Genomic DNA, 27,372 nt, shown 5'->3' with positions numbered 1-27,372 from the left:
CTAACAAGTATGAAAGATTACAAAACCCCTATTTAGAGTAGGTGAGCTATTCCAGAGCACAAAAACAAATCTAGAAAAAAATGCCATAATGCAAGAATAAGAAAGCAAATATGAAATGCAAATGCAAGAGTGCTCCAAGTCCTTCAAAGCTCCAAAGTCACCAAGAAAACTTGCAACATAAGTTGGCATGAGAGTCTAAGATGATGGAATGAGGAGAGAGCCCTCCTAAAGATAAATGGATGGTAGGGATTAAGAGGCAAAAGAGACATAATCAAGAGAGGAGAATGCATCTTGAGTGATCCATGTGCACAAGCATCTCCACCAATCACAATCAACAGATGACTTTTGAGAGGGAAAGAAAAGTGTGGAGGAGAATTATAAAAATTGAAGATTCCTCTCACATAGAAAATTGTTCATTCATGTGTAGACAAAAATGTCTTTTCCTATTATTTTTAAAATATGAATCATGCTTTATGTGTGCACATTTAAGATAAGTGAGAAGTGGAGCTTTTTATTTAATTAAAAGGGAGCATTTTATTTCAATTAAATAGAAGACTTACAATAAAGTGGTCATACCATATGTTATAATCAAATAAATATAATTTTTATTAGGAATAAGTGATTAATAAATTATGCAAAATGCTAGAAATGGGACTCATAGTCTAGATGACAATTTTTGGGTGATTACAGTCCTCATCATAAACTTCTCTTTATAAGCCTCTTCCTTCTTTATGGGCTTAGGTTTACTAGAAATCCTATGGGACCTATGACGGTTTTCCCCAATCTCACCTTCAGAGTCAACCACATGAATCCGAGGTTCAAATTTTGGTTTTTTTGTAGCTACACAAATATTGGTGGGGGCTTTTTAGATTTTTTACTCATTTTGGGTGGGGTAATTGATGAGGACCTAACTAGAGGGGAGATTTTAGCTTTGTGGGCTTACTTCTTAATAGGAACCTTAATAAGATTTTTGGGGGATTTGGGAGGTATACTGACTTCCTCAATTGTGATGCTCTTAGGTGGATAGAGGGCATGGCAGAAATCATGCAAACACAAAGTCATACCTCGATGGAGAATGGCGTAGTTTTTACTCTAGCCATGATAATATTTGACATCATTAATAGTAAACTCAAGTGAATGAAACAAGAAGAAAGTAAAGGAAATCATGTAATGGTGCCAAAATTGATTGGGAAAAGGAAAGTGATAGTAATTACAAACCCTAGATATTCGTTCAAGGGTGAAGTACTTCATAATGACCATGCATACCTAATACCATGGCTCAGGTAGCGTATCTTTGTTGAAGCCCCCACATAATTTGACAAGCACTTCATTTTTTTGAAAACAAATATTAAGGTTGGTTTCATTAGGAACCCTACTCATTTTCTTTCATTCTCAGCTTTTTGTAGACAACCTAGTTGCCTGAGCAATAACATCTTCATTTATCTCAAAAGAAATGCCACCCATGGTGACCTATTTTTCATGCCAATTGTTAATAAATTATAGAGAAAGACACTCATTATGCCCACTCATGGCCTCCATAGAGGGCGCAATGTTGCCTTCATCTAGCATGAGCCAAAACTTGGGGTCATTGGGAACATTTTCATCAATTTTGTTTGCCTCCACCCGAACCTTGTCACCATCTATATCTTTGTTCTCTTGAATGTTAATGACAGAAATAAACAAACCCTAGAGTGATCACAGAGAGAAGTTTAAGAGATTAGATAATCATTGAGAAGGCAACTCAAAAACCAATGAAGTTGATGGACTAACTGCCCACATTCCCCTTTGGGATTTGTGACATGATTTAACCACCTTTTGTGTTCAATAAGTCTAGTGGTTGTATCATGTATTGAAAAGTTGATGTTTTGATACAACAACAACCACAACTTGTAGCAAGTGGTATCAAAGCTTGGTCACATGTTTGAATATCCTTGGGAAACGTAAAGGAGGGGGGGGGGAATTGTTAGACTAACCACCAATGTCCCCCTTCATGACTCATGACATGGTTTAACCACCTCCTATGTTCTATAAGTCTAGTGGTTGTATTGGACATTGCTAAATCAATCTTTTGATGCAACAACCACCCTAGCTTATAACATAAGAAAAAAATTATAAACTTTAGTTGCATTGCACAAGGAAAGGACATCCCAATTATGCAACATGTGTGAACTATCTAATTTCAAAATTCGTCCAATATCAAATGTCAGATGAAGATGCATGTCATTAATAAGTAGATAACCATAAGCTAAATAAACACTACTCATGTCATCATTGATAAAAAACCATCATAGAAATACAAGGGTTAAATTGAGCTAGTTCCACCATCATATCATAGTTGTCATGATAGTGGGGCCCATCCTACTCCACCATAAGAGGCACATTCAAATTTGAAAATATTGACATGGAAATACCCACCATAAGGATTACCAACCAACTTGGCTTCTACAAGGGACTAACACCACGAGGGTTATGCATCACCTAGGATTAACATGGTTTTTACTCCTTTCCAATGAGTGGGGTGGTGTTTCCTATGAGGGAGGAAATGTGCATCTAGCATCTCATACCATTGATCCAAAGACCAACCATGTATTACCTTCTCTAAAAGTGTGTTGTAGAGAGAATTCATCGAGCTTGGTCAGCAGGCCTAGATGTCCTGTATAATATTTATCACATGCTAACTAGCCCACATATTTCCTTTGGTAGCTCCAATGATCAATTTGAAATCCCATTCAATGAAAAGGCTAGTAGCCCCTATTCCTAGTACAAATTTAAGACCCCAAAACAATGTCAATGCTTCAATTAAATTTCTTGTTGCAAAAATGAAGTTCCTCCCATAGGCTAAAGTTAGACCACACTAATGATTTCTCAGAATTCCACCTCCAACAACCACCCTGCTTCTGATGATGCCTTCAAAGTTAAGTTTAAGCCAAGGAAGCCATCCATTTAGAATTGAGTCTAGCAATAGGTTTAGAGTTATCAAATTTGAAGAAGGAGCTTAGGATATTCTATTAACAACATACAATTTGTGGATGAAGGGGAATTAGTTGGGATTTTTCATTTCTAGATAAAAGCATTTTCAATGAGAAGTTTCTTTGTGATGCTAACCATAATCTCAATGTTATTATGAGATTCCCTAAAAATTATGTTGTTCCTTTCTTTCTAGATGTTCCAACACATGTAAGTCAAATCATAAGGTAGTTGGAGGGGCAATCCCAATTGTGTATAAACTACTATAGCTCGTCAAGGAAAGTCTAGGAGATATTGAATTTGGTAAGTATCTTTCTCCAAACATTGGAGGTAAATAGGTAATGGATCAAGAGGTGAGTTATAGACTCCTCTGCATTATTGCAGAGAATGCACCAATTGGCGAGTTGGAAGCCCCCCATTTGAGGTTATCTATAGTCAAGATTTTCCCATGCAAAGTTGTCTACTAGAAGAAATTGATCTTGGGATGAGTTGAGAGTACACTTTCCCCCAACATGTAGGATCCTTGGAGGAGCTAATTAGGAGATTGTAAGTTGACTTGACAGAGAACACACTAGATCAATTTCTATCCCAAATGAAGATATCTTCTCTTTGAAAAATTAATATTTTGACGTCATTTAGCATCTCCTAGAGGTTCTTCGCCAAATAAAGGAGGTTGGGGAGAATCCCCATGACACTCAACAATCCTAACCCAACTTTGTTAGGATAAATGTAATTACTAACCATAGATCCAAAAAATTCCTTGCTTTGTCTCATAATTTGGTTGATTTTTCTTTTAATCAGTGCGTTGTCCCCCACCCATCTGTCCTCCCCAAAATTGATCTCATTACCATTACCCACTTGCCATTTGAGCCCTTGTTTCATAACGTTACAAGTGAACTGACAATATTGTTCCAAATTTTGGAACCTAAAGGAAGATCCTTAGTCACTAAAAGGTAAACAAAGGAGTCATTTCTTAGATATTTAACATTCATGGTTCTACACCAACTAGTCGACTTACGTGCTAAATTCCAACTGACATTAGCCAGAAGGGCTTTGTTTAGATATGTTATCTTTCAGATACCTAGAGCACCCTAAGACTTCAGTTTGCAAATTTTGTCCCAATTAACAAGACTAAGTCTAGCTTTCTCATCTAGACTCGTCCAAAGTAAATTCCTTTAGAGCTTCTCCACATTGTCAACCATACTTTTAGAGATCTTAAATAAGGACAAGAAACACACAAGTATCTCTTGAAGGGAGGCTTGTAGGAGTTGTAGTTTGTTAGCATTACTAAGAGTCCTTCATTTCTAGCCCGCCAATTTCTTTGAACTCGTTTTAGAACGGAGTTGCAGAATTCAGGGGTCACCTCCTTGTTTGTTAGTAGAAGACCTAGGTAAATATCCATGATAGTCACCTCTTGACAATTGATAATTGTAGTGATTTTATTCTTAAGGTCTAAATCAACATAAAATAAATAGATTTTACTTTTAAAAACCAGAGACTAGATCAATATGAAAGAAATATATTTTACTTCTAAAAACCAGAGACTAAGGCATAGTCATACATGTTATTAAAGACAATTAGATACCTATCATTCTAAATGATATATGACAGGTATTCTTTATGAGTATCTTGAAATTATTTTGAATTATAAATTTTGAACTCTCCTTTTCGAGATGAAAAATGGATGTGGTATACTCGAACCGAACGTACAGGCTTTCTCAATTCAACGAAGTCGGCTTGTAACATCGCAAAAATGTATACTGAAAATCCTTTTTGGTGACGTGGAAATCCAATCGAAATTTGTTTTAAATTTGATTTTGCAGTCGTTTCTTTACACCATTTCAAAGACATGACGAACTACCACAATGAAGGGGACGACAGGGGTGCAATCTGCAATACCAGTTTTTACCATAATCGAATCTGAGCATCATAAGTAATTCAAAGTCATAAGCTCAGACCCATCCGTCTTACAAATCAATTAGAAGAACATTGAAATCTCTTTTGCCCAACGCTTCGGCAGAATATGCTATTTGTAGCTTGTCCTTTCTCCCTAATTGGACTTCAGGTCAAAGTTCCTTATCATTGGCTTCTGGAATAGAGGAGAAAAAAATTATTTGTCTTTAACCTCTGTCTGATTCCGTTGCGAATAATATTTGGTGGGGTTCTAGAACACGCGAACAAAAAAACTACATCATCCCTTGTTTTGTTTGGGATGAATTTCGTTACAGGCGCGAAAATATAAGCACTTGAAAATACGAAGAATTGGTAAAAATCTAGATGGCTACAGACGTCTCATCTCGCAAAGGTAAAACATAGAGTAGTGATTTTTGAACTAGTTCTTTTTTTTCGATTCGCAAGGTTTGCTTTACACATATAATTAACTGGAATGGGAATGCATGGCAGTCGTGATACTTCTCAAGGCTACAGGGGATGCCCCAATTCTATGCCCCAATTCTCAAGCAATCGAAGTTTAAGGTACCTATTATTATTTTTCTTAATGCAGGTTAGCTTTATATTGAAATTAGTTATTTTATTTGTGTTATTTAGAATCTCAATGTGGCATTGGATTGAAATTAGTTCTGTTTTTGGCAGTATATGATTATTTTTGTAATGAATCCGTTGAAGCCCTCATTCATTTCAAAACAAAGCAAACCATATAGAAACTAGATGGAGCATAAATTCCCGACAAAGCCTGAAAATGTCTTACCATACTAAGACCAATGATATTTACGGACTACGAATGGCCAAATATCTTGAGAGACGCGAAAACCAGCCCTTTACATGTGACGAACAACCATGAGCGGAGAGCACCCTTCTTCCTTTTTGTGAAAGACGGATTTTCGTGTTGCGTTAAGAGCCCTCGGCAATTCTGTTCATGTATTCCAATTTTAATCTTTCTTTATCCGTCTTCCTTCCTCTGCACTTAACCAAGGACCTACTTTTGGCTTTGAAATTTCTTTGGTTCTGTGTGAGAAACATAAGTATGTCTGAAGAAGCCCACTGAACATCATCCTCTCAATGATTCTTTCCACAACCGTGACATCCTATGATGTGTCATCCTCAGGAATAGCTGAACATGGAGCCTCCTTATGGGAGAGACACTGTCAAAAAGGCGCTCTTCTAATGCTGAATGCCATAACCTTGCAATGGTCTGAAGGAGGGGGAGGGCAATCAGCAGAAAAGTCCTCAGTTTTTCTTTCACAAACTCAGCGTCTGGGCTGCGAGCTTGCTGAATCCATTTCTGTAGGCGAACTGAGCTAGAACCCAGAGGATTCTTGGAATGGCATGCTGTCAGTTTGTGCCCCAGATGATTGCAGCAGAAGCACCTAAAAGGCTGCCCCTCAAAACTGATGAACTGGAACCATGATCCTTGAGAAGACAAAATCTTGATGTTGTGGAACATAATCATGACTTTTCAGTTGAACTTAATTTTAAATTTTTGATATTTTAAAACTTATGGGAAATTATTTGTTATGTTTTTGAAAATAGCAGCAGCAAGAGGGTGCTGGCCCGTCTTGTACAACAGTACTCTAGAATCACATTAACAGCACATTGACGGCAAAAGGAGTACATATAACATTGAGATACTTGCACAGACCTTCCTCTATCAAAAACTAATAACGTTGAGATACTTGCACAGACCTTCCTCTACGAAAAACTAACTTCAGGAAAGCAGTAAACAACCACATATTTTCAAAAACTAGAGTCCATAACAACAAACATTAGGAAAGTACTTAAACTGGAGAGAGAGTTTAAACAGCATATCATGCCACACAGGGCTATAACCAAAGTTCATATTAGCAGTTTTTAAGAACCCATTAAAACCAAAAGTATAAAAACAGCCTCAAGGGCTAGCAGCATTAATATGGTAGTAACACATGAGCAGCAACATCAATTTTCTTTCCCTAGGTGCCTGGACAGTAGAACATCAGCCCATTCCTCATTTAGGAACTTGAAGAGTTTCCAAGCATCGTCCTCCTCAGCAAGGTTGCCTCCAAAAGCCTTACCCTGCAACAGACAAAGAGCGGTGGTGGGGACATCCATAATATTGAGCACAAACTTGCTCACATCATTTAGGGGGTTGCTCAAAATTGCCATTTCCTCCTTTAGCTGCTTGTCAGACATATCCAGGCTAGCAATTTGGTACTGGAGGGTGCCCACCATCCCACCACCAGAGTTTACTTTATCAAGGTTGTTAATCGCTGCTTTGCTCAAGTTCAACAAGGGGGACATGGGGGATGGGGTTGAAGGTACTTCTGCAGGGGCTGGGGAGCAGGGGGAAGGGGGATTAGCAGGGGGGTCGGGGAAGGCTTCCTCACAGGGCTTTTGGTTTCCTTGCAGGAGGAGTCATCATCTGACTCACTAGCATCAAACTTCTTACTACCAGTTTTTGCCGAGGTCTCCTCATTTTTAGCCAATTCCTTGATAGCTTTTTCCCCTGCTCCTTAGCCAGTCTACTGGGGTGATGGGTTTGTCACTGTTGGGTCTCCTCTTCACTTTCATAATCCCGGTTAAGGGTGTTTTTTTTGGCTTTTTTATCGAGGCAGGAATCCTGTGCTTCAAGGGCCTCCCTACGTTTTCTAACACCTTGGGTTTCCAGAGTGGGTGAGTCGCCAGAAGACACAGGGCTTGCAGATAACCATAGGATTTTCGATTTTAAATTCAGAAAGGCCAGGCGTCGTAGGTGAAAGGTTGGTCTGCTGGTGGGTGATGGCAAGGACTAGAGTCTGAACATGAAACCTTGGTGAAGGATAACATGTTTTTTACCTTGGACCTTGGCTTTAACAACATCAAGCACATTGCTTTCCAAAGAGTGAAGCAAAAAAACAGAATGGAAATTAAATCCTTATGCCTCAGATGGTTTAAGAATGGAAGATGGATTTAGTATGTTGTAGGCATAGAGTTTTTAATATTTTTTCTTCCCTTTATTTTATCAGATTTCTGGGCAATTACTGGGTCAGGTAAAAAGCAGCCTCTAACTCAGTTTGTTGTACCTTGCATCACATTTTTTAAATTGTAAACTTGTGCCAGCTGAAGTCATGGTACACTTCATTGTCTTGAGGTCAGTTCATGGTCATGCACGTAGAAACCTTCCCTACCATAAAACCATGATTCTTTTTGACAATTTTCAATTTTGTATTGGGGGATTCAACAATGTATGGCTCATTTTTTGCACTGGGGTTGGAATCTGGATTACATAGTTACAAATCTCAATATGATAAAGTTTATTACCTTGGGTATTTTTGATAAATTAATGTTTTTTTTCCACTTTATCATTTTGAGGGTTTGAAATTGGGTGACGCTTCTTAACACATCTCCCCATTATCATTTGAGAACCACCCTTTTTAAGACTACACCAACTATAGCATATAACTTTCTATTAATGGTTGCATTATATGCCTACGACATTAAGAACAACATTGTAATATGTAAATTTAAACACTATATACAAAACTTTAATCTTGTATTGAACATACATGAATACATCATGAAATAATTGATACAATGCTTGGTCACAAATGCCAAGAAGATGCATATGTATAAAAACAAATCAAAAGGAATTTGAATTAGAAATTTTCCCACACACAATGCACAAAACACACTAGTCATAGATCAAGAATCCGCTCATCCAAGTATATGCAATCAAACAACATTTCAAACGCCCATACAAACAATCAAATTACGAGTGTTGTGTGGATCTATATCTCAATTATTGTAATGTAGCTAAATTCACTCTCCCGTGATAGTCATCATGGGCTAGGGTGTTCGTACAAGCACACACAATACTTGATTACCATAGCAGTAAAACATGATCAAACATAACTAATCATCATTACTAGAATTAATAATTAAACACACTATCAATGTCAATAAAAACATGTAATGAATAATTAAAAATTACAAATATAATTGAAGTAAGTTGTCTCTCCTATTAATGGTATTAGATATGACAAATAGCCTCTTAAACTTTTGGGAAGCAAAGATGAAAAACACTCAGTAATGCTAAGTCCATGAGATGGCCCATATTTATATTGATGAACATTGACAATATTTTCACAAGAATCTCATATTTGACCAAATCTAGAAACTGTGTGATAAGGATTGTATTTGAAGCCATAAATCTTCAAATAAGATTTTTTTTGCTAGATGACGAAATTGCAGCCTTTCTATACCCTTTTTAAAAAACTAGAAGAATTCCAGATCTACCCCCCAAGTTTGTGTGATAGTCTACTAACTCATCAAATATGTTCTCCCCTTAGAACTGTGCAAAGTTTCATAGTTTGACTAATCAATGAACACCCTTTGATGCAGCAGCATCTTCCATGGGAAAATTAAAAAAAATAAAAAAAAAAAAAAAATTGTGGAGGAGAGAGAAAGTGACGAAAATAGAAGGAAAATAATAAAAAATAGAAAAATAGGAAAAAAAAGGAGGAAAGAGGAATTTCTATTTTCAAGATGCATAGGTGGCATAAATAGAAAAATAAGAAAAATAGTTGTCATTCCATTAATCGAGGTGTGTAGGTGGAATCTTAGAAGTTTGTGGAAAGTTCCTTAAATCATGCATTTAATATTTGTTGTGAACCATAAAGGAAATGTAATTTTCTAATTGGGCCACATGGTGGTGCTTAGTTGTATTTAGGTGGAAATTCTAGAAGGTTGTGGATATTGTAGAAGGTTGTGGATATTCTAGAATGTTGTGGATAAATCATGCCTTGGGTGTCAAGTGGCTATTTAAGCAAGCCATAGGAACATTTGTGAGCAAGCTCTTCAAGTAGAAGCTCTTCGAATAGTAGAAGTTGGGGAAGTAAAAAGCTCTTCAAATGTAATTTCTTGTAGAAGCTCTTCAAGTGTAAGCTCTTCAAGTAGAAGCTCTTCGAATAGTAGAAGTTGGGGAAGTAAAAGCTCTTCAAATGTAATTTCTTGTAGAAGCTCTTCAAGTGTAAGCTCTTGTAGTGAAGCTCTTCGAATGTAATTTCTTGTAGAAGCTCTTCAAGTGTAAGATCTTGTAGTGGAGCTCTTCGAATGTAATCTCTTGTAAGGAAGCTCTCAAGGTGTAGCGAACAAGCTCTTTTGTTGTAAGCTCTTCTAGTTGAAAGCCCTTAGTGAGGAATCTCTCTTATATTATAAGAGTTTGGAGTTCTTCCATGTGGAGAATATTGTAATGAATTTCAAGTATTAATGGAAGATTTATGGAGCATTTTTGTCATCTCTCTATCTCCATATTTTTGTGATCTTGTTTGTGAGTTTGTAAGGGTGGTGTTGGCCCTTCATCAGTGGTATCAGAGCATACCTTTGTCAGTGGTAGCAGAGTGTACCTCCATCAGTGGTATCAGAGCGTACCTTCATCAAGTGGTACCAGAGAAGCCCTACATCACCTTCCGAGCTTTTAACATCCATTTGTTAACCAATTTGTTGTACTTGAACAAAGCTTAGGGGTTTTCAATCTTGAATATCTATTGCTCTACAAGAACTAAGTGCAAAATCCCATCATTGATAGAAACCATAGTCACTAGGAGATGGGGTACTTCGTAATGTCCCCTTTTGGAATCACCTTATATTTTGACTTAAATTCACAAATCCAAAATGAAGGAGCAACAATGTAGTTACAGATGTAATCATTATTCGAAGATCAGATAAGTTGTATAAATATTCAAAGTCTAATGTCTCATATCAGGTTGATCTCTTGGACCGATCTCCTTTATCATATGGAATTCTTCTGTCCAGTCGGCTCTCAAACTCTTAATAATACTCTTTTATTATTGCCTCTCCTTTTTTTCTCAGAATGATATCTCTGTAATGTTCCCTTCTGGAACCTTACTTGATTTGTTCTATAATTATCCTTTTAGGGTTTGAATTGCACTTAAAGATTTTATTTGTAACATTTTAAGAGATCTTTGTTATATGGAATTCATGAAATTCTATCACTTTCTCCATTATCCAAAGTTATTCTTAAGATGGTAGATTTACTGTGCGAAGGTTGCGTGAAACAAACTACAAGTGGTGTCCCTCAAGTCTAACCCTAATATTGGGATAATCTGTCATGTGCCCAAAATTACTCCGCCTCTCCCTTCCACAAACTCCCTACCCTAATATACCTTAGTAATAGGTAAGAGATGAGATTTCATATCTTTATAACTTTTATTTCATTAATACACACATTTACAATTTTAGAATTTTATATTATATATCGAACATATTAACACATTTATTTATTTCATATGTAATTATATTTATATAATTACTTATTACATTCTTTAAAATATTTCATTTTCAATTATACAATATAAATTTATTTCTTAATAGTATATATATAAAGAAATATGACAAAAATCCTAGAAATATTTCTCTTAATGAATAAACTCAAATAAAATAGAACATACCTTTTTGTAATGAACATATTTGTTGATCTATGTATCCTTTTTATAACTTCAATGTGTATATCCTTTTTGGTTCGTTACTAAATTGTTTGCTCATCATTATTTAGCTCCTATTATTTTGTGTAGTTTTTGCCTTCCATAAATATGTTTTTTGATTACTCCCTTATTCAAAGTGCTGAATTACATATAGGCCTCCTTATTTTATTCCTTATCTCATTCCTATTTAGATGTTGTCCACGTAAATGCCATGATGGACTTTTGGTCCATTTTTTCTCCATTCATTCAAGTATGAAATGATGTACAGACTCCCCTTAGTAATTAATTGCTTGGCAATCTCCATTTTTATTATTTATCCTTTTTGGGTTTTATGTAATTTTTCTCTCATTACAATGTTTTTTTTCCTCTTCTTTCGTGTCCTCCTATCTTCCCATTTATATGTGGGAATGTTGACAGGGATGCAACCCTTATAGGTTTGTTTTGATGTTTTACCCCTTTTAAATTTTTTATGATAGTTTTAGTTTAATAGTGTTATTTATTTAATATTATTTAGTTATTTATGTCTAATAAACAATGATTTATTTATATTGATTTCATAAAGTATATATTGGTAATAATTAATTTAAATTATTATTATTATTTTTTTGATAGGTAATCGGCCGAAGCCTAGATTCTTTATCATTCATTTTTATTTTTATAGTTAGATTAATTATTATTATGTGTTAATCTCAAGTAGATTTGAACCCAAGACCTCCCTGATAAGAGGCTCACAATTTACCGATGCGTTGTAGGCTCTTGCCTATTATCTATTTAAATTATTACCTTAATATATATCTAATGTGTATAATTATTTTATTTATCTAATAATCAATTGACTATTACATATATATTCTTTTAGTTGATTACAATTTTAATGTTATATTTCATTATTAGAGAGAATATTACAGTCCTACCCTCTCAAAATTGCTTGTTCTCAAACAATTACATGCTTCCTCATTATTTGATAACGACGATTGGTAACTTATGGAATTCATGTAAGTAGTTGTGTAGTATCATGACTATTCCCAATTAGTTATTATAGACTTGGATGTCAACATGGAAAAATGAAATTTGTACGTCCATGAAGTATACACTAGGCATGAAAACACGAGGTAAGTACATTAAAAACATGAATCGTACACATTTAAAATATGAAACATACATATTGATGCAAGAAGATATGAAGTATATATATTGATGCAGGAATACACGAAGCATACATGTTGAAGGCACAAAGCATGCAAAAGGTATATTTACAAGAAGTATACACATAAGACAGGGAGATATGAAAAGAGTACTTATGAAGCAACTTGTTGATGACATGTAAGCAATAAGTGTACCTATAGATATATGTGAGGTATTGGTCACACATATGACATATATATGAACATTTAGGTCATGAAACACACACGTACTATACCACAAATATGTGAATTACCTATGTCAAGAAGCACATATGTGAACAACCAAGGTACATAAAATATACACATAAATTTATTGATGGCATGTAGATACACATGGATTCACTTAAGTCATTAAGTATACACCTAACACATAACACGAGTTCACATAATACACATAAGTTTGATTAAGTCATTAATCATACATATGAATACACAAAGTCTGAGGTATTCTCATGATTGCACATGGGTTAGAAACATGCGACTACACATAAAACATGAATTGTGAACACACTCAAATCATGGAGCAAGAATACACTTAAGGCATGAATCACAAATAAGTGCACATAAGACATGAATCACATATATATGAAGCCATAATTTTTAGTGTTAAGTCAACATGAATACATGTAACAATAAGGAATATTCAGATATATACCTCACATGAAGTTGTACAGAAATACTCATGAAGAAAACAATAAGAATCCATATAAAACATGAAGGATTCACTTAAAGCATACACATTATGCATTCATGTAGCATATAAAGTATTAAACAAGAAGCAGCCATGTACATGAATGCATAGACATTCACATAAGGCATGAAATACCACACATAAAGCGTCCCAAATGAATCCATAAAAATGCACATAAGACATGTATACCAGATATTTAAATCATGAGGCAGCACCCCTAATTATACACCAAACATATAATACATGAAACAATACATAAGTACACTCATTAACATTGAGCTATAAATACACATCAAATATCAAAAGAACAAAGAAATACCTAGGTACATATTAGACACTCAAGGCATGAAGCAATATACTTGAACTAGGATACAACAATATAATTGAATACATGTTGGACACATAAAGAATGAAGAAATTTACTTGAATTTACACCAAACATGTGAAACATGAAGGAATACAAGTAAGGTTTGAGGCAAAATAAATAATAGGCATTGAATGAGTAAGAAAGCACACCTGAGTTTATCAATACACAAAGAGCATAAGTCATGTAAAGAATAGACACGATTATATGAAGACATGAACTATACACACAAATTTGAAGATTGAGAGTGTTTATCTTATCTACTAGAATGTTTCTTTGTCTTGTCTTTTACCCTACAAGATGACAGTATCATGCTCTGATACCACTTGCAATGATCTCTTCTAGGACCTTACTTGATTTGTTCTATGATTACCCTTTCAGGGTTTGAATTGTACTTAGAGATTTTATTTGTAACATATTAAGAGATCTTTGTTATATGGGTTTCATGAAATTCTATCACTTTCCCCATAATCTAAAGGTTTTTCTTAAGATGATAGATTTACTGTGTGAAGGTTGCGTGAAACAGACTACAAGCGACGTCTCTTAAGGCCTAACCCTAATATTGGGATAATCTGTCATGTGCCTGAAATTACTCTGCCTCTCCCTTCCACAAACTCCCTACCCTAAGATACCTTAGTAATAGGTAAGAGATGAGATTTCATATCTTTATAGCTTTTATTTCATTAATACACACATTTACAATTTTACAATTTTATATTATATATTGAACATATTAATTAATTTATTTCATGTGTAATTATATTTATATAATTACTTAATACTACTATCTTTAAAATATTTCATGTTCAATTATATAATATAAATCTATTTCTTAATAGTATATATATAAACAAATATGACAAATCCTAAAAATATTTTTCTTAATGAATAAAATCAAATAAAATAAAACATACATACCTTTTTGTAATGGACATATTTCTTGATCTATGTATCCTTTTTATAACTTCAATGTGTATATCCTTTTTGGTTCCTTACTAAATAGCTTGCTTCTCATTATTATTTTTCTCCTATTCTTTTGTGTAGTGGTTGCCTTCCATAAATATGTTTTTTAATTACTCCCTTTTTCAAAGTGTTGAACTACATATAGGCCTCCTTATTTTATTCATTATCTCATTCCTATTTAGAATTTTAGAAATTGTCCACATAAATGCCAAGACAGACTTTTGGTCCATTCTTTCTCCTTTCATTAGTATGAAATGATGTGCGTACTCCCCTTAGTAGTTGAATGCTTGGCAATCTACATTTTTATTATTTATCCTTTTTGGGCTGTATGTAATTTCTCTCTCATTACAATGTTTTTTTTTCCACCTCTACTTTCATGTCCTATCTTCCCATTTATATGTGGCAGTGTTGAAAGGGTGCTACTCATATAGGGAAGGGTGCTACTCATATAGGGTCATTTTGATGTTTTGGCCCTTTCAATATTTTAATGATAGTTTTAGTTTAATAATGTTATTTATTTAATAATAGTTAGTTATTTAATAAATATTTAATATTAGTTAGTTATTTAATAAATATTTAATATTATTTCGTAATTGATGTCTAATAAACAATGATTTTTATATTGATTTCATAGAGTATATATTGGTAATTATCTATTTTAATTATTATTTGAATATATCTAATGTGTATAATTATTTTATTTATCTAATAATCAATTAACTATTACATATATATTCTTTTAGTTGATTCTAATTTTAATATTATATTTCATTATTGGAGGGGATATTACAATCAACTTTTTACTTTATTGGTGAAAGGGTCACCACCTTTCATTAGAATTTGAGTCAACACTTTTCATTGTTGTCTTCGAGAACACTATATTATTCACCAAATTACTCTCCCTTGGATGTCCTCAGACAAAACATTTTGCCCTTTATATCTTCCAATTTGAGGAACAGTCACACTTGTTCATCATGTTTGCCCTTTGCAAAGGTCACAATCTCCCACAATTACCACCCTTTGCATGAGTCTTAACACTTTATCATTAATGCCATTTGAAAGAGTTGCAACCCTTAATAATTGCACCAATTTGAAAGAGTTACATACCTTTATAATTATTGCCTTTGGAAGAGTCTCAACCCTTTATAATTTTTGCCTTTGAAGGAGGGACTTCCTTATTTTCTTCTTATTTCCTTCTATTAATACTCACTTTCTTCACACCTTGCCTTTTCAATTCCTCTCCCCCTCTTTCAAATGAAGTTCTCTTTTCCCTTTATAATTATTGCCTTTGGAAGAGTCTCAACCCTTTATAATTTTTGCCTTTGAAGGAGGGACTTCCTTATTTTCTTCTTATTTCCTTCTATTAATACTCACTTTCTTCACACCTTGCCTTTTCAATTCCTCTCCCCCTCTTTCAAATGAAGTTCTCTTTTCCCTTTTTATTTGATACCTTTTGACCCTTCTTTAATTTAACTAATCTAATTATGCTATATTTTAAATTTTAACTATATTTTAAATATTTGTTCTTTTATATATATATATATATAAAATTATTATTAAATTCTATCACAAAAGATGACATCACATACTTGGAGATGTTAGAGAGTGGTAACAATATCGTTATGAGCAATTTCTAGAAATAGCCAAATAGGAAACAAGGGATTTAAAGATGCTATTTTATTAATATAATTTAATAATTTCTAGAAAATGTCATGATAGAGAACTTTGAAAAACAAGAACACTAAATCAGTCATACAAGAATAGTAAATAGTAAAGGCAATTTCTCTTTAGTCCATTACAATGTTAGGAAATCAATCATACAATTGTTTGTCTTTCTCGGAAAGCTTGCACTGTTAGCAGATCAATCATTATGTCTTTGCATGGATTTTTGTATCATCCAAAATATCAGTATGAAACATTGTGTTGACTTATTTTATTTATTTTCCTTTTAACACGCTTTTCCCTAAGTTTTCTGGCAGGAGATGCCAATTTCTGGTCAGGAGACTTTGGAGATGGTGGCCAAAAGAAACCTATTCATCAAGCTGTTTTTTGGGACGACTCTAGTACTGCAGACATGTCTGTCTTTGAGATGTTTTGTAGGGGGTGGGAGATGCATCTCTTGGTTACCATGATGGAAACAAATATCCGCACAAGCAATATATTTCAGCACAATCGTATAGTTATATGGATAGTTTTCTTATTTGTGATATCCCTGTCAAAATATGAATTATATAATTAAATGTACAATTAATAAACAAGAATAATATAATTACAATATAAATAATGATACAATTATAATATAATATATTTTATAATGATACAATGATCTAATATAATTATGAATAAAGATATTATGACAAATAATATATATTTGAAATTAATTAAATATTATGATATAAATAATATTTTCAATTTTTTTATGATAGATAAACGGGCTAAGCCTTGATACATCATAAAGTACATAGATACATCCGAATAATCAGCTTTTAATTCCAAGTTAAATTTTTCCACCTTCTTCAACTGCCTCCGATTAGGATCTGTATATAATCTAAGCACTACATCTTGCACTTATGTTAAGGATAAATCTTTGAAAAGTTATGAAACATGAATACAAAAAGGGCATAGAAACGAAATGTAAATGATAAAAACATTTTCTAACAAAAGTAAAATATACATCTAAATCCTTAGAAAACACATCTAATAGAGCAAAGTAGTCATTCATCAATTGTGAAAATATAGCTTAAGCAGCGTGATTATCAGTTTGCTACCTAACTCAGATGGAGTCCCTAATTCATATAGAGTCTCTATATTGAAATTTTGACTTCTTATGTCTAACCTTCTTCTTCACCTTTATTAGCTAATTCATCTGCTCTTTGATTTCCCTCTCGATATATATGATTAATTATGATCTTGTCAAAGGTCTGACATAGTGAGAGGGCTCTAGATAAAATTTAGTCCAATCTCCAATTAATGAGGCATCCTTTCCTTATAGCATTTATTATAATTGCAAAATCTCCTTCAATCTCTACATTCTTGCAACCAATAGTTTTACACAATTCTAGTCCTTCAACTAAGGCCGTTAATTCTGCCCAATTATTAGTTTCTTTTACTATATCCTGCTAATTTGCTATCTCTATGCCTTCTGAGTTATGGATATTGCAATCAATGCCTACTCTGCCCAAATTCCCTCTTGAATCTTCGTCAAAATTGAGTTGAAGCCATCCCTCCTTGGGTAGTTGCCATTGGTACATTTCTTGTTTTCTTTTAGAAGTTCCCCCCTGTTCCTATAAAGGGCGGTAATTTTAGACCTATCCACATGCCTCTCATTTTCTCATCCCAATGAGACATTATAGCCACCTCCTTTTGTTTATTCAAAACTCGACTGTTGGTAAGTTCAATAAAAAAAGTCTCAATTTTAATTAGTGTTGGCTGGATATTTTGCAACCAACAGTTTGTTAAAATCCAACCGCAAAATAGGTAGACCAACCACAACATATGAGACAAAGTCTCTCCTACCTTAAAGGGAAGGCTCCCTTTTCTCATCATTCCTTGAATCAACTCAAGATAAGCAAGAAGTTAAGAGATTTTGAAAGGGTATTACGAATATTCTTTCCTCTTAACGTTTCGGAAAGAATCCACTTACGTGCAAAGTGAGTAATGGGCAAGATGAAATCTCTAGCTACACTTCTATATAAAAGGTGGAAACGGTGATACTGATAAACCAACACTAAAAGGCTAGTTCAAAGCATACCGGTTTGGCCTTAGTCCGGTTTTAATCTATTCTATAAGAATAACCTATACTATTGGGGCTCAAAGACTTCTAGAAGTAAAGCATTCTAACTATTTTTGTGAATTGAGAAGATAATACAAGCTATAGTCAAAGCTCCTAGCCTATGTATCACAATAATCACTTCCAGTGAAAGCTTCAAATCCAATTGTTTCTTAACTCTTTATGCTCAATTATTTAAACCATACAATCTTAACTCTTTATGCTTAATTGTTTAAAACATACAACAATAACATGAATCAAAGAAGATAAACGCAAAGTATAGTCAAAGATTCCAATTTGCACTTATCACAATTGCACTTAGTCATAGTTTAGCTCCAGTTGCTTCTTTCTATCCACTTTTCATCCAAAATAGTACTACACAATCAAAGCTATGGTTGCACAATTTCTTCAGAGCTTTCTTGCATACAATAAAATATGATTTTTACAATCAGGGGGGCATTCCTTATATAGGAAAAGAAGTGAGAAAAAGGAGGAAAAAGTGGGAGTAACTCAACCAACTTTGACTCAGTCTAACTAGGTGAGAAGAATTATTGGATTACATGTTGAAAGGACATGTAAATCAAATTACATGTCTAAAGGACATGTAAATTGAATTACATGTAAGTGCATCTCATGCAATTCATCTTCTCCAACTACAAACATGCAAACTAAAGAAGGAAGAAGACGAAAGAAATGGAAACAATCTTAAGGATTATTCTGAAGTCTTTATATTTGGCGATGCCATCATGCACTATAGGAAGATCTGAGATATCCATTGTCTTTGATATAGCTTCAATTCTGACTATCTCGACATATGCTGATTTTACAATGTTGTAGTTTGTTGCAAGTGAATCCCATAGGTGCTTTGCTACTGATTTGTATGCAGCGAACTTGTTCATTTCTGAATTCTTCTGAATTAAGATCAACAGTGACTTTGTTTATATACTCTAAAGTTATTTCCTCTTATGTGACCAAGTTATCATGTTCAGTAAGGACATTACATCCCATTTGCTCCAAATTGCACATGGTATCTATTTCAATTGATTGACAACCTAAGACTGCCTGCAACTTCGTCAGAAGCTTTCCAAGTGTCTCTTCTTTGTGACCCATGAGTCCTTGACATTTGTAGTGTTACCTAGGGTTTTGAAACCCTAAGTATTTCCCCTCTTCATTCAACTATGTGAGAAGTAAAAACAAGGTAAGTTTAAAAAAAAATTATTGTTTAAAAATTATTTTGCATTGGATATTATTTAATTCTTTTAAGAATTAAATATTATCATGATCAAATGCAAAATAATTAAATAATCTATTTAATTTAAACCAACGTTAATCTCTCACATAGTTAATTCTAAAAAAGAATTAAATATTTTTATGATGTGAGGGTGAAAATGAGAAAATACAAAGGACAAGATTAATTCTTTGTAAAGTGCTAAATGATTATTGCACTTAATATTAAACAAAAGCAAACAAGTGAATTGATAAGCTGAAGGGGGTAAGATAAATGTGGAAGAATTTAAAATAATTAATTCTTTTAAAGAATTAATTATTATTGTAACCTAAGGCATTTGTGAAAAATTGTACGCGAAGAAACTATTGGGGAGTAGTTTCAAAATAAAAGGAAGTTAGGGCAGTTCGCAACGGGGGGTTGAAATCTTTAAAAAGAGGAAGTTCTATTGTAATAGGGTTCTTCTTTTTCCAGTCGAGAAGTTCTACAGCTGCTACAACAGGGGAGAAGATAGTTCGGTTTTGTGATAGGGGAAGGAGCTTTGTCTTATGTAGATTGGTTGTAATAGGGAAATAGAGCAATATTATTATTGTTTTATCATGTTTTTGAAGTAAAGAGGGATATAAGTGTGTTTGATTTTGCAGTCATATACATTTGCATTTCTGATGTGGAATGATTTTGAGTCCTTTTGTTTCTATTTTAGATGCAGTCCTTTATTACTATGTTGAACGTGATATATGTAGTCTTGTGGTTATGTATTCACACTGTTGCATAATGATATTTGTAACTCTTCTTGTCTCTTCTGTAATGCGGAAAGTCAAAATAGGCGATCATAGGGTTATTTATTTGCTTTCTCTCATTAGTTGTTAATCTGATAATTGCATGCATTCCATATTGATGGATGAATGTCAGAGAACCCTTCTTGTCTTCAGGTTAAAGACATAACCAGATATCACATTCATTGAATATCTTTTATGAGGGAGCTATACCTCTCAATTCAGAGGATAGTTATCAATCAATGATAACTGATCCAACTAGTAGTACGTTTTGTCCTTCTTGTCGGGTGTATTGAGTCATGTTTTGTAATTCTTGTTGAAGGGGCAAAACTGTTTACTAACAATTTTTTGGCAACTTTGCTGGGGAAGGAATGCAAGTTCCAGTGCTTTTTTTTTCTTGGAAATCTGAAGGTTACCTCCCCGAGGATGGTTGGTGACTCTAATTGATTTGGTGAAAGAATTATTGTGTTATGGCTTTGGTTGCAGCCCAGCCATGGGGGGCTCAGATTGGGCCGTTTGCTTTGTCTCAATATTCATAATTGCCTAAAAGATCATGGAAATACCTTCCCAAGTTTTCCGGAAATAAGATTTAGGATCCAAATGATCACATCAAAGTAGTCATTGTTGCATGTGGTGTTCTTGGTGTGTAGGAAGAGAACATGTTCATCAGGCTGTTTGTTCAAAGTCTTGTGGGAAATGCCGCAAAATGGTTTCAAAATCTACCAGCCGGATGTATCACCACTTGGGATAGTCTTAGGGAAAAGTTCCTTAAGAGGTTTCAACTCACCATTGATGCCTATCAATTGTTGACGGATCATTTTCAAATTCAGATGAAAGAGAATGAATCTATAAGGGAGTTTGTTGACAGATTCAATAGAACTGTTGGTAAGATACCCCTAAATAGCCAATCAAGTGAGAATAATCAACTGTGTATTTTCATTGCTGCTTTACAAACTGAAATCAAGGTTTTATTAAAGCCTTAGAAAGTGCAAACATTGCAAGATACACAAAGGGAGGCTATTAGTTTAGATGATGATATGATTCTAAGTGGAATGAAGTCTAAAGAAATTGCACAGGCAGGAATTTGTCTCTGTGAACAACAAAATTATCTGAAAGTAAAGCCTAAACAGAAAAGGCTCATTCTCAAAGTGGTCAAATCAGCACCCCCTACCTCATTTTGTCAAAATCTAACAGTTTTCAATGATGAAGATCTCGTAATCCCTCCTGTGATTGAAAGCACTTCCTGTAGTGTAGTTGGAGCCTACAATCTATATGTTGATTATGATGATGAATACGCCTCGCGGTTAATTGACTCGATGATTGGCCTTGATATATCTCCCATAGAACAAAGCTTGGAGAGTGACAAGTCAAATGAAAACTTATCAAAGGATGTTGTAAATGCAGAATTTGGTTCTTTTGTATTTGGGACTGCTATTGATATTTCATCAAATGATGTTATTCAGGAAGGTATGAAAGATCAACATACACAACAAAAGATTGAAACTGATTATGAATTGTTTTTGTTTGATCACATCGAAATGAATGAAGAGTCTTTTCATCCCAAGGCATCCAAAGATATTGAGAAAGATGAGATGGAAGTCAAGGAAAATTCTTTTACTCCCAGACCAATCCCATGTACACAACCTGAATTAGGAGTGTTCAGGTTTGATTGAGAAGACGGGCTAATGGATTTTGGCCGTACATTGGAATTCTTTTGTTTTGAGACCAAATGTGTCGATAGGTTCTTGGAATATAAATCTTTGGAAGAGGAAGATGCAGACTTAACTGAGAGTTGTGAGTGATCATTCTGGCAACTCCGAGAAAAGATTTCACCATAAAAGCCCCATTTCGTTTTCTGATTATCTCATGGAAGACATCAAAGGTGCTGATAAGAACTAGCCTCCACAAGGGAGCATTAATGCATCACGATTGATGAGCTATAATGTTGGTTGGCTCCTTGGTTTTAGTTTGCTGTTCGAAAACCTTGTGGCTATCGAGTTTTTCTTTTCAATGGTTGTACTCCAATTTTCAGGAATGGACTTACTTGGGCACTAACCATTGTTTCGCACCGGTGCGTACTTTTCTCAACCAGTTAATGGTTTTCCATGAGCAGCCAGGTACATTCTTTTGAGTATGGGCTGCTTGCCCTATTCTTTGTACATAAATTTTTTGTTGTGGCTAGGTGTGTTTTGCTTTGTTCGCTTTTGTGGTGCTAGTAGTTTTAGTGTTTTTGGTGTTCCCCTATTCTTCTCTCTGCAAGCAACTCTCTTTGTTCTCCGCCCTACGATTTTGTATCCCTAATGGCTCTTTTCATTAATGGAGCGGATATATTTTTCAAACTACATGGGCTCTAGACATTTCTGTGCTTACACCTCAAGAAATTAGGGTTCGTTGAAAAATAAATGATGATGAGTTGGTATAATGGAATAATATTCATCTTTGTCATCGATGGAATATGTGGACAGTAATATTAACATTCAAGGGTTTCATTCAGCAACACTTTAAAGGCTAAATGTGTGGGTAAATATTTGGTGCCAGACTATAGTTAAAAAAGAATATTTTTGGAAAAAGGAATATATCTATTGGTTGGAGACTTGGAAGCATTGTGTATTACATCATGGGCCACATTTTACCTATAGTTGGTTACTATTGAGCCTTTTCATTTGATAGTATGATAGTGGTTCAAAGTAAAAATCTTGAGCAACTATGCCTTCTTCATCTTTATCGGGTATTTGTAAATGCAGCCTGTATAGAGTTAAAAATATTTGGGAGTGGTGATGATAAAATGTTGAATAAGTTGCAGATCACAATCATGAAGAAGGTTGAAAATAATTTTTCCACTATTTTAACCAACTTGACTCTATTATATATGGTGGCACGATAAAGATGGGATCCCTAAACTAATAAGTGAAAAGTAAAAAGGAAAACAGAATACTTCACGACACTTAAGGTTAATGCTTTTGATATAATTCTGAAGATGGCACCTGAGATATGAAGTTATTGGCTAAGAAGAATTTTATGTCTCATTATTTACTTGAAGCGGTCATCAGTGGAATCGGGTGCAACACAATGATCATGGAATAAGGAAAATTGACAAAGATTTACTTCAAACAAAAGTTCATGCAATTTACCGTGTTCAAATGAAGGCATAACAACATTGGCAAGAAAAATGGGTGATTGTTCATGAGTTAATTTTTTTTTGATGCAATGGCTTGAGAACGAGTGAGTGGTGATAGAGATCCAAAACACGAAGAGCACGTGCATTATTATCATAGTCGCCTGAGAAAATCTGCAATTGAATCATACATCATTGTATGTGATTTACCTCTCCCACTGATAGATGTAATGCTAAAAACCACAATGTTGTGAATCACGTCATGGGGGAAGATTGCTGTGGTGGCGCGACTGTTCATCCCGTAGGCTTCAAGAAAGATGAATTGTGTTTGACTGCGATTGATTCAAAGCGCATTAAAATGTTTGAACAAATCTAGGTCCACCAGCAACAAGAGCATCAGAAGAACAAAATGCATCCTAGGGAAGAAATCGCTGCCAGAGTTCTTTTAGCAAAGAAATTTGAGTAGAGAGTGGATTTTAGTTGAAGCCTAGTGAGAAATCGAGTTCTGTGGTTCTGAGCGAGGCTTTTAGGTAGAAAGAACTTTGTTTTCATGACATGTTTGAGTATCTTGTGACATTGTTCGATACATGAGTCACTTGATATCAAGAAGACTCTGTGAGAATGTAAAAACAAGGTTTTGCAAGTGGTCCGAATGCTCTTGGGACTAGTTTTGATTGCAGTTTACCAGTCTCAAAATCACCAACGTCACCCGATACTTGCAGAAGCCATTTGAACTAGAGTTTTAGAATGCAGTGTCTATTACATACTTCACCCCAATATTGGATAAAGTCATTTGGCCATGTGCCCAAGTCCCATTATATATGAATAAGGAGAGCCTGCGGTCATGCCTTGAGACATAGGATGTTTGTGGATGTACGTGTGTAATGCCCAACACACATGCAGCATAGAGACCTAATTTAAATTCTGGTAGAAATAAATATAGAGCCAACCCAGTAGATGGGAATTAAAGAGAGAATTGTCCAATGAAGTGTCAAAACAGATTTGTCCTTCCAAAGCCTGTGAGTCCATATTGTTAGAATTGCTGTTTTGGAGGATGATAGCATGAATTGTTCAAAGATGGAGAATACTAATGTCATTTGACACCTCTACATTTAATGTAATGTGTATCAAGATAATCACCTTCTGACTGAAATTGATGCACACTTGAAGTATCAATAGTTAACGAAGAGAAAATACAGAAGGCTCTTGATGCTCTTCGGAATGCTTTAATTGCAGTAGCTGGTGTGATGCTTTTGGTAGCCATTCTTGATTTCTTATTGACCATTCTTGACTTCCAACATATTATACGTGGGCTGGTCATTATTGGATGGTTGCTTGTGACGAGTACATTTGTTCTCAGTGGTGTGCTTATTGCACTTAACAATGCTATTGTAGATACCTGTGCTGCCATGGAAGAATGGGTGGATCACCCCAATGCAAACACCAACCTTGATCATATCCTTTCTTGTGTACATCAATCACATGACCATACAAACACCTAGACACGCATCTGATAGTTGGAGTGCATTCTAGTGCTGTTATGGGGACACCTGAAGTTGAAGTTCAGGCGACCTTGCAGCCACTTCAACTTTGAGTTCATGAGGAGATGCCGAATGTTTGAAGAATAACCTCATTCTCATGTTTTATCCTCAAAATTTTTTTGGCTACTTGAGATATGTGTCAAAGATACAAAATGAAAATTGATGCTTTGTCTATCAACTGCAGTAATAAAATGAGAACATATTAGAGGATGACTCTATGGCCCAAAGGACAGACACTGGATTGCAGCATTGAAGCGAGAGCCAAAGATTTTGGAGTTCTCTACATCTCGGCATTAAATGCAGCCCCTAGAGAGAGCCAATGTTACCTAGGGTTTTGAAACCCAAAGTGTTTCCCCTCTTCATTCAACTATGTGAGAAGTAAAAACAAGGTAAGTTAAAAAAAAAAAATTATTTAAAAATTATTTTGCATTGGATACTATTTAATTCTTTTAAAAATTAAATATTATCACGATCAAATGCAAAATAATTAAATAATCAATTTAATTTAAACCAACGTTAATCTCACATAGTTAATTCTAAAAAAAATTTAATTATTTTTATGATGTGAGGGTGAAAATGAGAAAATACAAAGGACAAGATTAATTATTTGTAAAGTGCTAAATGATTATTGCACGTAATATTAAAAAAAAGCAAACAAGTGAATTGGTAAGCTGAAGGGGGTAAGATAAATGTGGAAGAATTCTAAATAATTAATTCTTTTAAAGAATTAATTATTATTGTAACCTAAGGCATTTGTGAAAAATTGTACGGGAAGAAACTATTGGGGAGTAGTTTCAAAATAAAAGGAAGTTAGGGCAGTTAGCAACGGGGGGTTGAAATCTTGAAAAAAGAGGAAGTTCTATTGTAATAGGGTTCTTCTTTTTCCAGTCAAGAAGTTCTACAGCTGCTACAACAGGGGAGAAGACAGTTCGGTTTTGTGACAAGGGAAGGAGCTTTGTCTTATGTAGATAGGTTGTAATAGGGGAATAAAGCAATATTATTATTGTTTTATCATGTTTTTAAAATAAAGAGGGATATAAGTGTGTTTGATTTTACAGTCATATACATTTGCATTTCTGATCTGGAAGGATTTTGAGTCCTTTTGTTTCTATTTTAGATGCAGTCCTTTATTATTATGTTGAACGTGATATATATAGTCTTGTGGTTATGTATTCACGCTATTGCATAATGATATTTGTAACTCTTCCCGTCTCTTCTATAATGCGGAAAGTCAAATAGGTGATCATGGGGTTATTTATTTGCTTTCTCTCTTTAGGTGTTAATCTGATAATCGCATAATCGCATGCATTCCATATTGATGGATGAATGTTAGAAAACCCTTCGTGTCTTTAGGTTAAAGACATAACTAGATATCACATTCATTGAATATCTTTTATGAGGGAGCTATACCTCTTAATTCAGAGGATAGTTATCAATCAATGATAACTAATCCAATTGGTAGTACGTTTTGTCCTTCTTGTCGGGTGTATTGAGTCATGTTTTGTAATTCTTGTTGAAGGGGCAAAATTGTTTACTAACATGTAGAACATATCCGAAGATGGAATGAATTCACGTGCAATCATGCTGTCTAGATCAGCATTAGCCATTTGATCCTAATCACCCAGAATCTCTTTCAAGGTATTGGCTTCTTGATTCAATGATGCAATTAGGTCATGTGATATCTCTTCAACACCTCTGATACTTTCAAGAACTTTGACCACATCTTTAATGGCCTGAACTCCTTCAGAGACAACCTTTCCAAACCAAGTCTTTGTTGCTTGAATTATCTGTTTTTCCTGAGGTGTCTGAGATGTGGTGACTGTATGCTGTGAAGACTATTGGCGAATGACCTCATTTAGACAACTTCTTGTTTAAGCTGATTCTTCTTCTCCCACAACTCATGATTTCGTTTTGACACATTGGCAAGTGCATCTTGAGCATCTTGTAAACAACCTAGCTGTGATTGTTTACCAAGTTCAATTTTGGTGAATTTGTAATCTGAATGGTTAAGTTCGTTAGCTAGTTTATCTACCAAAGGTTCTACAATTTCTGGAAATTTAGTCTTTTCAGAATCCACCACAATCCTTGAAACAATCTTGTCTTTCAAAGATTTAGATTTATCTTTCTTAATAGGAAGATTATCTGGAGGTACGACTACCTTTTTTCTCTTTGTAGTGATTTTACCCAACCATGCAGGCAAACTGAAACCCTCATCTGTTGAAACAAGGACAATGGCTACCATAGACATTGATCTTGATTGTATTTCCGTTGTGACCATGCATGCTTCAGTTTGCACGACTGAATTCATGGGTGCCTGATAAGAATATTTTGTCATGAACAATTTGAAGCCAACCATTGAGGTA

General features: G+C 34.5%; 1 protein-coding gene across 11 annotated transcripts in view; it reads left to right on the top strand.

The window, feature by feature from the left end:
• The first annotated feature begins 4,649 nt into the window (after nt 1-4,649).
• The window catches only part of LOC149572475 (ubiquitin-like protein ATG12), a 143,267-nt gene continuing 120,544 nt past the window's right edge, over nt 4,650-27,372 (top strand). For 4 of the 11 annotated variants that reach the window (XM_089813625.1, XM_089813627.1, XM_089813624.1 and 1 more), the window contains exons 1-2: nt 4,650-5,272; nt 5,371-5,442. In XM_089813625.1, coding sequence (XP_089669751.1) covers nt 5,398-5,442 — 45 coding nt within the window. In that variant the 5' untranslated portion in view covers nt 4,650-5,272; nt 5,371-5,397. Of the gene's footprint in view, nt 5,273-5,368; nt 5,443-27,372 lie in introns of those variants that run through there. The other 7 variants (XR_016359923.1, XR_016359925.1, XR_016359922.1 and 4 more) reach the window with 2 other exon arrangements.

This window comes from Cupressus sempervirens, chromosome 2, assembly GCF_028749045.1.
Source record: "Cupressus sempervirens isolate cs-2001-9-10 chromosome 2, ASM2874904v1, whole genome shotgun sequence".
Classification (NCBI taxonomy): Eukaryota; Viridiplantae; Streptophyta; class Pinopsida; order Cupressales; family Cupressaceae; genus Cupressus; species Cupressus sempervirens.
The sequence above is the reverse complement of the archived record's forward strand: the minus strand, read 5'-3'. Positions and strand labels throughout refer to the sequence as shown.